General features: G+C 33.0%; 1 protein-coding gene across 2 annotated transcripts; it reads right to left on the bottom strand.

The window, feature by feature from the left end:
• Window positions 1–336: 336 nt before the first annotated feature.
• On the bottom strand, window positions 337–2481 carry LOC137834718 (uncharacterized). 2 transcript variants are annotated; one of them, XR_016521249.1, is made up of 2 exons: window positions 1194–2470; window positions 337–563 (listed from the first exon to the last, which is right to left on the bottom strand). XR_016521249.1 is itself a non-coding variant. In XM_068642878.2 (1 exon), exon 1 carries the CDS (start codon window positions 2346–2348, stop codon window positions 1374–1376), a length of 975 nt encoding a protein of 324 aa, XP_068498979.1. In that variant the 5' UTR covers window positions 2349–2481; the 3' UTR covers window positions 994–1373. The 2 variants fall into 2 exon arrangements, 1 of the variants encoding a protein (XP_068498979.1); XM_068642878.2 differs by lacking the exon at window positions 337–563 and having other exon boundaries at window positions 994–2481.
• Window positions 2482–15949: the final 13468 nt, after the last annotated feature.

A 15949-nucleotide genomic window follows, 5' to 3' on the forward strand; every position in this document is an offset into this window, starting at 1 on the left:
TCTTGCTGAGAATTGTATTATCATTTGTCTGACCCGTTTGTTTGAGATAGAAGATTTTGCTCATCATTGATAAAAATGGTCTAATTTCTAGTCATACATTTCTATGTTTTCAGAAAAGAAATATGGGGGATGCGCATGATTACTAATGTGTAAATAAACATAGTCAAATGATGGTGAAATGCAGAATCTTGTGTTAAGTAAAATATTGTATGCTGTTCTTTTTTTCAAAAATAATTTGGTAAAGCAGCATGAATATAACCAGAAGATTCAATCCACAGTCCAGGTGCACAACAAAACTTTCTTCTCACTTTAGTTTTAATTCAATTTTTAATTCACTTCACTTCAACACAGGTTGTTCAAGACGTGTTAGACACAAGTTGCGAAAACTATGAACACAACGTTTTGAAAATTTTTTTGCTCTTTTCAGCGATAAAAAAATTAGTTCAAATAGCAAAAGGGTAATGGATTGGCAAAAATCCAACCACTTACTGAATGTGAGAACTTTTTGTGCTCAAAGCTTCAACAACTGTGTCAAGCTCACCAATAGTTAGTAGTAATATATCCTGCAACATTCAGCAACCAGTTTGTAATAATATCAGCAAAATTGCTTTCTTAATGGAAACTGACACAGTTTGTAATTAGCACACACAGGTCTCCAACTTATTTCTTAATGGAAACTGACACAGTTTGTAATTAGCACACACAGGTCTCCAACTTATACTGTCTAAAGGACATTTCTGTGCAGAAAGAGATGCCTTTACACCTCCTAAACATGAAACATTAAACATGGTAAATTTAACATGATTGACTGCTTTTCTTTCGCATCCTAATCAAAACACAAATTTTCCTCCTGGCATTTGATCTAGCCTTCAAAAACGGAATAGAAAACAAACTACACAAAGTTTAAAAAAATCCAAAAAAATCTTCTAAGAAAGAAGAAAACACCCTCTACAGCGAAATCAAACAGGCCATGCACACTCCAACCATATCAAATGACTAGGACAATGATAACATGATATACAGCTTGAAAGAACCATACATGTTTACTCATTATTTAGCAACATATAAAAGAGCAAGTACAAACCAACCAAAGCACTTTCACCTCGTGGTTCAGCTTGCAAAATTCAATCAGAACTTAGGAAGTTCTGTCTATACCAGGTAAAAAAAAATACCAAACCAAAGAAAACCGTTACCATTCCATATTATACCACAACTCTTGTGAGCAACTGGCTCACAATAATCTGAATATGCGATTGCAATTTAGAACCTTGGATCATTGATTAATCCATTCTCATTCTTCTTCTGCAAAATTTAGAACCCAACAAATCATCATGCTAATCAGTGATGTATAAAACCTTGAATCATTGATCAATTCACCACCCTTCTTCTTCTGCAAAATTTAGAATCTGACACACATCATGCTCCTCGGTGCTGAAATAAGGCCTCTTCCCAACCAATTCAGCAACTCTCTTCGCAGCACCAGAGTCTCTGGGACTTTCATTAACACACTTAACAGTCTTGATCTTCGGAAGCACCATCACCTCGGCGGCCACCGCCGCCACCACCGCTTCTTCTTCTTCCCCATTCTTGGGAATCTCCCACCTCTTCTTAACCCTAACCTCACTCCCTCCCTCTGGCAACGACCTCTTCCTCACATCACCACCGCCATTATACCTACTCGCCACCATCCTACCCGGCTTCACCGCCTTCTTGTTACTCTCACACAAAGACTTCATCTTCTCCCTATCAAACATATTCCTCGCCTGAACCTGAACCGCCGAAAATTCCTCTTTCTTCCTCACCCTCCCAACGGTCTTCGCCCTCGATTCCTCGTCGATCTCCGGAAGCTTCCAGAAGCACGATTTCCGGCGACTCTGCGCGGTGGCTGGCGTAGCCGCGATCTCCGCCGGTCCCATACTCATCCCTCTCCGCCACGCGCTTTGGTTATTGTTAACACTCTTTACCTTAGTCTTCGGCGTTTCTTCCGGTTTTCTCAAAACGGCGGCGTTCGGGCGCGGCTCCATGAACTTCGCGGGAACGGCTCTGCCAACCACGCGCTTTCCGCGCTTGGCCTTCTCGATGCGCAGCGCGTCGAGGCGCGTGGTGAGGCGCGTGATCTCGCGCTCGAGAACTTCGATCTCGTCGTCGATGTTTCTGTTGTCGTCGGAAGAGAGAGCGAAGACCTTGGTCTTAGTGTTTTTCTTGGGTTTCGGCGAGGAATTCAGTGCGGTTGGGCTCAGGTTTTCTTTGGTGCTCTCGGAGGAAGACCAAGAAGTCTTCATCGGGAAGAAGGTGTCGCCGCCGTGGTTGTCGAAGGCGGCGTTGTTCCACACTTGAATGTCGTTCATGGTTATCGTTGTTGTCGTTTTGGTCGCTGTTGTTGCGTTTTTAGATTGATCGTTTAGGGTTTTGAATCTGAATTGGAATATGAAAGAGCGTGTGTGAGTGAGGGAATTATTTGTATTTTGAGAAAAAGTGACCGTTGGGGAACGAAAAATGAAGAGAAATCAAATTAGACGTTGCTGAAGGCTCCATCTGGACCGTTGGATTGAAAACGGCTCCTCATACATACACGCTCCGATACTATTTAAACTCGATTTATTCATGTATTATGTTTTAATATTTTTTAAATGTCTCAATAATGTAATAAAAATATATTTTTTAATTTGTGCTTTAAAATTATTTATTATGAAAATAAGAAAGATAGATCTAAAATTTTACTTTATTATCTGCCAAATTTCTTTTACCATATTAGTTTCTTAATTATAAAATTATATTTAATTATGTCTCAAAAGTATGTATTTAATTTCAATAAATTTATGAAAAAATACTTTACACTACAAAATTAAAGCTATCGGAATTAATTGCTATAATCAATGACCAAATTCCGTTTTTTTTTTTATATCACAATCTTTTTTTCTTTTTCTTTCTCATTTTAATTTTCATCTTATTCAAACAATCAAGAAAAATATGGAAGTTTTATAGTGTGAATACACTAAAATTTTTTAAGTCTTTATGGTTTGAATGAACATTCATCCTTCGAACAATAAGAATTTAAAGATATATTAATACTTTAATAATATTTTTTTCATTCAAAATTCAATTCATAACTTCAACACAGAATATCATTATAACACTTGAGTGAAATTATTCTTTTAGGTTTGGTTCATTGTGCTATACAGTTAATTAGAAAAATAAATTAACTTTATATTCTCTTTGACTATATTAAAAATAAATTTAGAAATATAATTTTATAAGAAAATTTAATATTATAAAAACTATATTTAATTTTTTTTCATAAACTTTAGTTGCAAACTTAAATTTGTTACAACCTTGCTTGCAACCCTTTGTAACACCCTCATACTATAACAATCAAACAGAGTTAAAATTAAAAGAAAAAAAAATGTACTATATACTAAAAGTCATCAAATTGATGCCTTTATAACTTGAAAATATATTTTTTTTAAACCAATAATATGTAATCATTAATTAAAGAGTAAATTATACCATTATGATTTACACTTTTTAAAATTTTATTAATATAACTTTTTATGAAAAAAAATAGAAAGAAGTGAAATTTTAAAATACTCTGAACATATTTAAAAGATTTTGTGTAATTAAAATTTTGTTTAGAGATAACAAAAGAGTACTCAATCCAATTATCTTGATATTGAAAAAAAAAATCCACGATCGGTAATATGGAATAATTTTAGAAAAAAGATATTTTTACTCAAATTTATATTTTTTTTATTGTTGACCGTATTGAAACTTTCTATATAATAAAATATTTTATTTAAAAGAAAATTTTGGCGATGGATAATTTAGAATAATTAAAAAATAGCACACAAAAATTGATGAAATAAACAATTAAATTAATATAATGGTTCAAAATCAAACTTTTGATGATGAGTTCATCCAAAAGTATACATAAGATAAGTCACAAGCTTTTTAGTGTACTACCACAAAATTTGTATTTCTTACTATTAGAAACAAAATTTATAAAATGTACTTAATTTAAATAAATTACAACAAAATTAAAATTCAAATTAAATTATAAAATGTAAATTATTGATCATAGATTGAAGGTGGCAATGGAGGCAAATCTACTTCTTGTTGCTCATTATAAGATTGAGCATGAATATTATCCTTCAAAGTAGACAAATAAGGTTGACTAGTCCAATCCACAAAATTACCAAGGAGTGAATTTGAAAAATCTTCTATCCCATTGGATCTTTTAGGCCACTCAAAGTCATGAAAATTATTAAACCACTTCAAAGAATCATCAAATGGAGTAGTTGAATTTGGAGAGACACCAACTTGAGATTTGTTAGGCATGCAATTGAGTTGACATGGTTGTAAGGAGGTAACTCTCTCGAGAGTCATGTTTGGCATGTAATAAAAGTAAGCATCATTTTGTTCCATGATACTCAACATGTTAATTTCATGGTTAGAAATTCCACCAACCTGATATGATGAATCTAGAGGTAGGTCAACTTGATTAATAGAATCTCCACCGCATCGTATTTTTCACCAACCGAGTTTAATGTTTCAAGTGACATCAATTGTTGTTGATTCTGACTCATGAAATTGAGTTGACTTGAATGAGAAACACTTGGTTGAGACATCTTTTTTATGACATTGATGTTGATTTCATCTTGATTCATGTTTTTCAACATGGTAATTCTCTTATCACAAGCTTCGATCTTAGCATTCACTTCAGTAATGAACTTCCACAGTTGCTCATTTTCCATATTACTCAAACTTGGATCCCAAGTTGGATACATGACATCTCTTTCTTGTTTGTGCAATTTGGAAATCTCAACTTCAATCATGTTCTTTCGGTTGTCGAAAAAATCTTCAATATGAAAGGTCTTGGGAGGTTTCTCAATCCTTTGACACTTGTAATTTTGTATGATAGATTGTATATTTTTGGAATCTTGAGGCCAAATATCTGGTTTAACTTTATCACTTTCACATTTACAGATATTGATAAACAATTGATAAACTTGAATAGAAAAATATAATAAGTTGAGTAAGCGATTCATATGATATACTTACATGTTCTAAAATTGACAAAAATTGACAAAAAATTTCAATCTATGTTGTTTGAAAAAAAAATAATAGTCTTAACTCTTCGATCTCCAAACACTCAGAATTCAAGAAAATTGTACATATTATATAACAATCTTTCTTTATATTTTAGTAAAAAAAATAATATTATGATTTTTTTTTTTCAAAATCTTGAATACTAATGTGCGTATCAATTAAAGATAATATAGCATTAGATTTCTAATATATTTATCTTTCAAAGTCTAAGTGTATATATTTTACTAAATCAATCTCCTAAATATCCGGTCAAAATAAACAGCGAAATAATAATTTACGTAATGATCTGGTTCGAGTTTAAGCAGAATAAGCGATACATATGTACCGTTTGAAAAACCAGCAAATCTGGGGTATCAATTGTCCGCGGATGATGTGAACAACCAAACAATTCAAGGCAACGAACCACTTACAACAAATACACCCGCTACAATGGAAAGAAGAGTCTTTTGGGTGGGCGAATCAAGCAAAAACAGCAAGCGGGAAGAACGCAAGAATTTAAGGTCAGTCCTATCCCAAATTAGTAATTCTGTTTCTGATATGGGAATAAATAACTGTAATCGTCTGTTCTGGTTAAAACATGGAAGTCTAGAAACGATTAGAGTATGGGAATTGGGTAAACAGTTAGGGGCAATATGCGGGGTAGAGAGTAATGTGATGGTAAGCCTAGAAGAATTAGAAAAAAGGGATAGGTTTCTGAAAATCCAAAGGGAAGCGGGGGAGAATATGAGTTACCAATGAGAATTCTTACATTAAATGTGAGAGGGTTTGGGAATCCAGTAAAGTGGAGGTATATTAAGGAATTGATCAGAAAGGAAGATGTTAGAATGTTGTGTTTGCAAGAAGTAAGAATGACAAATTTTAGTTTAAATAATTGCTGTCAGTTATGGGGAGATAATGACATTGATTATTGTTATAGTGAACCAACTAATGGGTCAGGGGGTATTCTCACTATTTGGCATAAAAAGTTTTTCCAGTGTTGTAGTTACTTCATAAATAGATGGTTTATTGTGTTCTCGGGGCTTTTTAAGGAGAAAAATATTCCTATTATCATTGTAAATGTGTATTCTTCTTGTAATTTGCACGTGAAAAGGCAAATGTGGGCTGACTTATTAGAGATAAGGCAAAGGGAACCCTGTAAATCTTGGTGCATTTTGGGGGATTTCAACTCCATAAGACATGAAAGGGAACGTAGGGGGATAAATAGTTCCAATGGTAACAAGAGAGAATTGCAAGGTTTTAATAATTTCATAGATAACATGGAACTGGTGGATATACCCTGTATTGGTAGAAAATATACTTGGTACAGACCTAATGGTAAAGCAAAAAGCAGGCTTGATAGATTCTTAATTACTTTTGAATGGTTACAACATTGGCCAGGATGCAAGCAATATGTTATAGATAGCCAAATATCTGATCATTGTGCATTACTGCTAAAATCAAGAGTGGTTGATTGGGGCCCAAAACCCTTTAGGTTTCTTGACATATGGCAAGAAAACAAGGAGTTTGAACATTTCATTAAAAGCAAGTGGGAAAGTTACTTGGTTCAGGGCAACGAAATTTTAGTGTTAAAGGAGAAATTGAAGATGTTGAAAAGTGACCTGAAAGGATGGAATAAAGAGGTCTTTGGTCATAATGATAAGATTAAACTTGACATTTTGAGGAATATAAGAGAGTTGGATATGAGAGATGATGTAGATGGATTGGATGAAATTAAAATCAGGGAAAGAAGAGAACTTTTGAGTCAGTTACAGGAAATAAATGAGAGAAATGAATCTTTACTACAACAAAAGTCAAGAACACTATGGATTAAACAGGGGGATTCGAACTCAAAATTCTTTCATGCTTCTATCAAATGGAGGAGAATGAAAAATGAGATAAAAGGAGCACATTGTAATCTCTCTGGTAACTGGGTGGAAGAACCAATTAAGGTAAAGGAGATGGTTAAAGAGTTTTACAAAAACAAGATGTCAGCCATCGAAGATATTGGGGTTAGGCTGGATAATGTGGAATTCATGAAGATATCTGAATCTGATAATAGACTATTGACTGATCCGTTTGATGAAAAAGAAATAAAGGATGCCATTTGGAATTGTGATGGTCATAAAAGTCCTGGTCCTGATGGAGTAACTTTCAGTTTCATTAAAAACAACTGGAGTGTTTTAGAAAAGGACGTGTTGGGAGCTGTTAAATTCTTTCACAGAGAGGGAAAGATTCCGGAGGGATGTAATGCTTCATTCTTAACGTTGATTCCAAAGTCTGAGAATCCTCAATCCCTTGAAGAGTATAGACCTATATCACTCGTCGGTTGCTTTTACAAGATTCTAACAAAAGTGCTCTCGAACAGGATTAAAAAAGTAATTGAAAAAGTGATAGATGGATCACAATCAGCGTTTTTGTCCGATAGAGGATTGTTAGATAGTGTCCTTGTTGTGAATGAGGTAGTCGACGATTTGAAAAGAAGGAAGAAAAGGGGGATGATTGTGAAACTTGATTTTGAGAAGGCATACGATTCGGTGAGTTGGGAGTTCTTATTTTACATGTTGGGAAGACTAGGGTTTTGTGGAAAATGGGTCCAATGGATTAGAGCATGCCTTGAATCAGCTACTGTCTCGGTTTTGGTAAATGGTAGCCCGACAAAAGAATTCAAACCAACTAGAGGCCTTAGACAGGGGGATCCGATGGCACCATTTTTGTTTTTGATTGTCGCACAAGGTTTATCTGGGCTAGTAAAACAAGCGACAAGAAAAAAATTGTTAACTGGCATCAAAATAGGGGATAAAAAGGTGGAGGTGGATCTACTCCAATTTGCTGACGATACCCTTTTTTTGTGCGAACCAAATGTGCAGAACATTAGATGCATCAAGGCTATTTTAAGATGTTTTGAATTGAGTTCGGGTCTTAGAGTAAACTTCTTTAAGAGCAAGATAGGTGCAATTGGAGTAGATAGATACGAGGTTAAAATGTATTCAGAAATACTTCATTGTAGCCTAATGGACATCCCCTTCACTTATCTAGGCTTAACTATAGGTGGTAACCCATCTAGGTGTTCTTTTTGGGAGCCTGTGGTAGCGAAGATAAGGAAGAAATTTTTGGTATGGAAGGGGAGGAACTTGTCTTTTGCGGGAAGAGTGTGCCTTATAAAATCTGTTATCAACGCTATACCACTTTTTTACCTATCTTTTTTTAAAGCACCAATCGGAGTGTGCAAGGAGATTACAAAACTACAGAGAAAGTTCCTGTGGGGTTGGGGAACGGAAGGGAGGAAAATTGCTTGGACTAGCTGGGATAATATTTGTAAAGCGAAAGAGGAGGGAGGTCTAGGTATTAGGCGTATAGAGTTATTTAATAAGGCACTTTTGGCAAAATGGCTATGGAGACTGGGTACCACAAAATATGGACTTTGGAAGGAGGTTCTTGAATCTAAGTATGGTTCGAGTTGGTTATCAAACTCTTATGTACCGAAAAGAAATAGATCTACATCTAGATGGTGGTTAGATTTATTCAAAGTTAGCATTTCAGACCACGGGGACAATTGGTTCAATCAGAATATGGTTTGGAAAGTAGGATCAGGGGGGAAGGTCAAATTCTGGGAAGATGAATGGATAGCCAATGGACAACTGAAAACAAGATATGAAAGAATATATAACAACTCTGAGCTTAAAGACAAACCCATTGATTGTTTCGTGAGGAGGAACGCAGATGGGTGGGAATGGAAATTCAGATGGAGAAGAGAGTGGTTTGAATGGGAAAAAACTATGGTAGAGGATTTTATGTCTATATTGTCACATGTGTCATTACAATCTGATATAGAAGATTCAAGATTATGGAATGATCCTCCATCATATACTTTTTCGGTAAAATCTGCATATAATAAGTTGGGTAACTATGGGTCTGGGGGGGTATCAGTGTTTGGTTATCTTTGGAACTTAAAGGTCATGCCCTCAGCCATGTTCTATGTGTGGAGGGCTTTCTCGAATAGGTTAGCAACAAAACAGAATTTGCTCAAAAGAGGAGTGTCTTTAGGAGATTCTTTATGCGTTTTATGTGGAAGGGAAGAGGAGACAATTGCACACACCCTCCTTACATGTAGGGAATCATGTAAAGTATGGAACATGTGTTCCACCTGGATGGGAATTTGTTCTGTGTATCACAATGAACTCATTAATCATTTTGAACAATTCTCTTGTAGGTGCTTTAACAAGGAAGGCAATAGGTTATGGAAAAGCCTTTGGGTTTCAATAGTATGGTGTATATGGAAGCATAGAAACAGAGTTATATTTAACCAAGCAAAGATAGACGCCGAGGAGATTTTTACTATGGCACAAGTACAATCATGGGTATGGTTGAAACATAAAGAAAAGAGAGTTTTGTTCTCTTTTTCGGATTGGATACTTTCACCTGTAACCTGTATTAACATGGTAACTAGTTAAGAGAATAAAAGGGTTTGTTTAATTTTCATAACTTGCTGCATATATATTGAAGGTAACAATACAAGTTGAAAGTAATTTTTGTATTAGTAGGTGGATGTTGTAATAAATATTGTATATTTCTCTTTAGGTCAAGGTTATGGGTTTTTATGTTCTTCTTGGTTCAGTTTGAGAGGTGGGGAAGGTTGTTTTGTTTTTTAATGGTGCAGGTACAACCGACGGGGAGCAGCCTTTTAATCCTTTAAAGAGAGAATAAAATAGAAAAGATCATGGAAGGTAGAGGGAAGAGTAAGTGGAGGGCCGAAGATGTTATCTTTTAAGGTTTTTAGGTACAAAATCTACGCAACAAAGGATGGGCAGCTGAATTAACAGAGGTGCTGGTGCTATGGGACTGCAACTAGGTGGAACTTTGTGTACCTCAAATTGCTGTATTCAAACCAAAATCAATTCCCGTTGCTGAAATTTTGAAGAGTGGATGTCCCATTAGCAATTTTAAGATTGACGTGCTGGTGCTGTTACAAAACAATAGGTAAGGTTGGGGGATTGTTGGTCTTTTGGCTGGGATGTATTGTGTTTTTTGTCACCATTTAGTTTGATGGCACCATCTTGTTTCTTTGCTGGTTATTCTGTTGGGTTTTCTCTTGTCTTTGTGAAAAACCACCTTTAGCAGATAATACTCCATCATTTTGAGTATGGTGAGATTGTGATGTAATCATTATTAATTAGAATAATGAAGGATTATCAATGATATAAATCCAATTTTCATTTATCTTTCTTCAGTTATACTTATTGTTATTACAATCTGAGATAAAATGTTTTCTATCAATCTTTTTCTGTTATGTGTCTCTCTGTTATCTGTCCGATGTGGATGTGTCTGAGAGGTGGGTACCTACAAAGACACTCCAACGCTCTCAAGTCAGTTGGGGTGTTGAGATACTTGTAAGTTTAGAATTAGAAGAATCATTAGCTTCTTCCATGAGAATCTTGTCTTGTTTATAGTTTTCTATGGCTCTTCTCTCTTAATAACGTTGGTCCACGTCCAATAACTCCCTAATAACGTTTAGTTACTTATTAATCAGCCACTTGGTCCTGAAACCGAATAGGGCACTTACTATTAATTTTGGCTATAGCTATACCCAAATAATGAAAAATATTCATTTAACCACTCAAACTAATATTTTAATTATATTTAATTTATTTTTTAATTAAAAATATTATTATATTATTATAATAGGTTGTCAATAGATGTTATTTTTTTTTTCAAAGTAAACTTTTCTTTGGTTATATTGAATAGGGTGAAAGAGAGAGAGTTTATAATCACAAATAGAAAAAGGAATTTCCTTATCATAATAAACCTCAGATATACAAAGAAAATTCGTAATAAATTGTATTATCTTAATAAACTCCATTTTATAAATACTATAATTTGATAAAATAGTCAATTGAAGACAATCCCAAACGGTCAGAAAATTAGACATTTGTAAATAGTTCAATAAAATATAATAAGAAATATTTAGTTTTTTTTTATCAACAAATAAGAAATATTTAGTATTATAACATTTTTAACAATTTTTCTTATAATAGAAATGAGTTTATATTTAATTCAATCTTAAAACATATATTTATAAATAATGATATTCACTTATATAATATAATTTAGTTATTTCTAATTGATGTAAATTATTTAAAATGAATTTTTATTTTCAAATAATAGAATTGTGGATAATTGGATCCGTTCAAAATTTGAAATCTCAAGCAAATTTCATGCATTTTTTCTGTGGTAACTAGGATGACTTTTGCGTCAAGAAACAAAATCATAAGTCTGTTCATAATTTATTTTGAAAAAGACACAACTTTTCTTTTTTTTCTTTTTATCTCTTCTAGAGTCTCGTTGGCCACCAAAACACGGTCCAATAACCCCCTGCTTTCAATAAAAGTTGATTGTCTAGTGTCAGTAATTTTGTTTATCACCTTTTTCAACCTTAAATAAAGCAACTTTGAAACAATTTTATATAAACATCTAACTAATGAAACATGTATACACATAGCCTAGGGTGAGTGTAAATGTGTCCGTGTGTAGTTGTGGATGTGAGTAAATGGGGTGTAACAAATAATAATGAGGTTAAAATAGTTCTTCTAATATAAAATATTGTGTTTTTCCTTGGTTATTTATTTTAAAATACTAAGCATATTTTCTTTGCAAATAACCAACATGGTAAGTTACTTATTATCTATACCTATATATAAAGGGGATTCCCCTCTTTAACTGTTCTCAATTATTTTTCTATTTTGTCCTTATATCAATATTTGGTTTTATTTCAATATTATAGGCATTGCTGTCATTTCCAATTTTTTCTAAAACATTTGATATATGCAGTTTTGAATTGAAAGAACAATTTTAAAATACTAAGCATATTTTCTTTGCAAATAACTGACATGGTAAGTTACTTATTATCTATACCTATATATAAAGGCATTCTTCTTTTTAATTTTTTTTCATAAACTTTAGTTGCAAACTTAAATTTGTTACAACCTTGCTTGCAACCCTTTGTAACACCCTCATACTATAACAATCAAACAGAGTTAAAATTAAAAGAAAAAAAAATGTACTATATACTAAAAGTCATCAAATTGATGCCTTTATAACTTGAAAATATATTTTTTTTAAACCAATAATATGTAATCATTAATTAAAGAGTAAATTATACCATTATGATTTACACTTTTTAAAATTTTATTAATATAACTTTTTATGAAAAAAAATAGAAAGAAGTGAAATTTTAAAATACTCTGAACATATTTAAAAGATTTTGTGTAATTAAAATTTTGTTTAGAGATAACAAAAGAGTACTCAATCCAATTATCTTGATATTGAAAAAAAAAATCCACGATCGGTAATATGGAATAATTTTAGAAAAAAGATATTTTTACTCAAATTTATATTTTTTTTATTGTTGACCGTATTGAAACTTTCTATATAATAAAATATTTTATTTAAAAGAAAATTTTGGCGATGGATAATTTAGAATAATTAAAAAATAGCACACAAAAATTGATGAAATAAACAATTAAATTAATATAATGGTTCAAAATCAAACTTTTGATGATGAGTTCATCCAAAAGTATACATAAGATAAGTCACAAGCTTTTTAGTGTACTACCACAAAATTTGTATTTCTTACTATTAGAAACAAAATTTATAAAATGTACTTAATTTAAATAAATTACAACAAAATTAAAATTCAAATTAAATTATAAAATGTAAATTATTGATCATAGATTGAAGGTGGCAATGGAGGCAAATCTACTTCTTGTTGCTCATTATAAGATTGAGCATGAATATTATCCTTCAAAGTAGACAAATAAGGTTGACTAGTCCAATCCACAAAATTACCAAGGAGTGAATTTGAAAAATCTTCTATCCCATTGGATCTTTTAGGCCACTCAAAGTCATGAAAATTATTAAACCACTTCAAAGAATCATCAAATGGAGTAGTTGAATTTGGAGAGACACCAACTTGAGATTTGTTAGGCATGCAATTGAGTTGACATGGTTGTAAGGAGGTAACTCTCTCGAGAGTCATGTTTGGCATGTAATAAAAGTAAGCATCATTTTGTTCCATGATACTCAACATGTTAATTTCATGGTTAGAAATTCCACCAACCTGATATGATGAATCTAGAGGTAGGTCAACTTGATTAATAGAATCTCCACCGCATCGTATTTTTCACCAACCGAGTTTAATGTTTCAAGTGACATCAATTGTTGTTGATTCTGACTCATGAAATTGAGTTGACTTGAATGAGAAACACTTGGTTGAGACATCTTTTTTATGACATTGATGTTGATTTCATCTTGATTCATGTTTTTCAACATGGTAATTCTCTTATCACAAGCTTCGATCTTAGCATTCACTTCAGTAATGAACTTCCACAGTTGCTCATTTTCCATATTACTCAAACTTGGATCCCAAGTTGGATACATGACATCTCTTTCTTGTTTGTGCAATTTGGAAATCTCAACTTCAATCATGTTCTTTCGGTTGTCGAAAAAATCTTCAATATGAAAGGTCTTGGGAGGTTTCTCAATCCTTTGACACTTGTAATTTTGTATGATAGATTGTATATTTTTGGAATCTTGAGGCCAAATATCTGGTTTAACTTTATCACTTTCACATTTACAGATATTGATAAACAATTGATAAACTTGAATAGAAAAATATAATAAGTTGAGTAAGCGATTCATATGATATACTTACATGTTCTAAAATTGACAAAAATTGACAAAAAATTTCAATCTATGTTGTTTGAAAAAAAAATAATAGTCTTAACTCTTCGATCTCCAAACACTCAGAATTCAAGAAAATTGTACATATTATATAACAATCTTTCTTTATATTTTAGTAAAAAAAATAATATTATGATTTTTTTTTTTCAAAATCTTGAATACTAATGTGCGTATCAATTAAAGATAATATAGCATTAGATTTCTAATATATTTATCTTTCAAAGTCTAAGTGTATATATTTTACTAAATCAATCTCCTAAATATCCGGTCAAAATAAACAGCGAAATAATAATTTACGTAATGATCTGGTTCGAGTTTAAGCAGAATAAGCGATACATATGTACCGTTTGAAAAACCAGCAAATCTGGGGTATCAATTGTCCGCGGATGATGTGAACAACCAAACAATTCAAGGCAACGAACCACTTACAACAAATACACCCGCTACAATGGAAAGAAGAGTCTTTTGGGTGGGCGAATCAAGCAAAAACAGCAAGCGGGAAGAACGCAAGAATTTAAGGTCAGTCCTATCCCAAATTAGTAATTCTGTTTCTGATATGGGAATAAATAACTGTAATCGTCTGTTCTGGTTAAAACATGGAAGTCTAGAAACGATTAGAGTATGGGAATTGGGTAAACAGTTAGGGGCAATATGCGGGGTAGAGAGTAATGTGATGGTAAGCCTAGAAGAATTAGAAAAAAGGGATAGGTTTCTGAAAATCCAAAGGGAAGCGGGGGAGAATATGAGTTACCAATGAGAATTCTTACATTAAATGTGAGAGGGTTTGGGAATCCAGTAAAGTGGAGGTATATTAAGGAATTGATCAGAAAGGAAGATGTTAGAATGTTGTGTTTGCAAGAAGTAAGAATGACAAATTTTAGTTTAAATAATTGCTGTCAGTTATGGGGAGATAATGACATTGATTATTGTTATAGTGAACCAACTAATGGGTCAGGGGGTATTCTCACTATTTGGCATAAAAAGTTTTTCCAGTGTTGTAGTTACTTCATAAATAGATGGTTTATTGTGTTCTCGGGGCTTTTTAAGGAGAAAAATATTCCTATTATCATTGTAAATGTGTATTCTTCTTGTAATTTGCACGTGAAAAGGCAAATGTGGGCTGACTTATTAGAGATAAGGCAAAGGGAACCCTGTAAATCTTGGTGCATTTTGGGGGATTTCAACTCCATAAGACATGAAAGGGAACGTAGGGGGATAAATAGTTCCAATGGTAACAAGAGAGAATTGCAAGGTTTTAATAATTTCATAGATAACATGGAACTGGTGGATATACCCTGTATTGGTAGAAAATATACTTGGTACAGACCTAATGGTAAAGCAAAAAGCAGGCTTGATAGATTCTTAATTACTTTTGAATGGTTACAACATTGGCCAGGATGCAAGCAATATGTTATAGATAGCCAAATATCTGATCATTGTGCATTACTGCTAAAATCAAGAGTGGTTGATTGGGGCCCAAAACCCTTTAGGTTTCTTGACATATGGCAAGAAAACAAGGAGTTTGAACATTTCATTAAAAGCAAGTGGGAAAGTTACTTGGTTCAGGGCAACGAAATTTTAGTGTTAAAGGAGAAATTGAAGATGTTGAAAAGTGACCTGAAAGGATGGAATAAAGAGGTCTTTGGTCATAATGATAAGATTAAACTTGACATTTTGAGGAATATAAGAGAGTTGGATATGAGAGATGATGTAGATGGATTGGATGAAATTAAAATCAGGGAAAGAAGAGAACTTTTGAGTCAGTTACAGGAAATAAATGAGAGAAATGAATCTTTACTACAACAAAAGTCAAGAACACTATGGATTAAACAGGGGGATTCGAACTCAAAATTCTTTCATGCTTCTATCAAATGGAGGAGAATGAAAAATGAGATAAAAGGAGCACATTGTAATCTCTCTGGTAACTGGGTGGAAGAACCAATTAAGGTAAAGGAGATGGTTAAAGAGTTTTACAAAAACAAGATGTCAGCCATCGAAGATATTGGGGTTAGGCTGGATAATGTGGAATTCATGAAGATATCTGAATCTGATAATAGACTATTGACTGATCCGTTTGATGAAAAAGAAATAAAGGATGCCATTTGGAATTGTGATGGTCATAAAAGTC

The sequence above is a fragment of the Phaseolus vulgaris genome, chromosome 5, assembly GCF_051622355.1.
Source record: "Phaseolus vulgaris cultivar YP4 chromosome 5, ASM5162235v1, whole genome shotgun sequence".
In the NCBI taxonomy this organism is placed as follows: Eukaryota; Viridiplantae; Streptophyta; class Magnoliopsida; order Fabales; family Fabaceae; genus Phaseolus; species Phaseolus vulgaris.

Coding starts and splice junctions, on each gene's coding strand:
- LOC137834718 (XM_068642878.2), bottom strand. CDS start 2,348: ATGAACGACATTCAAGTGTGGAACAACGCCGCCTTCGACAACCACGGC.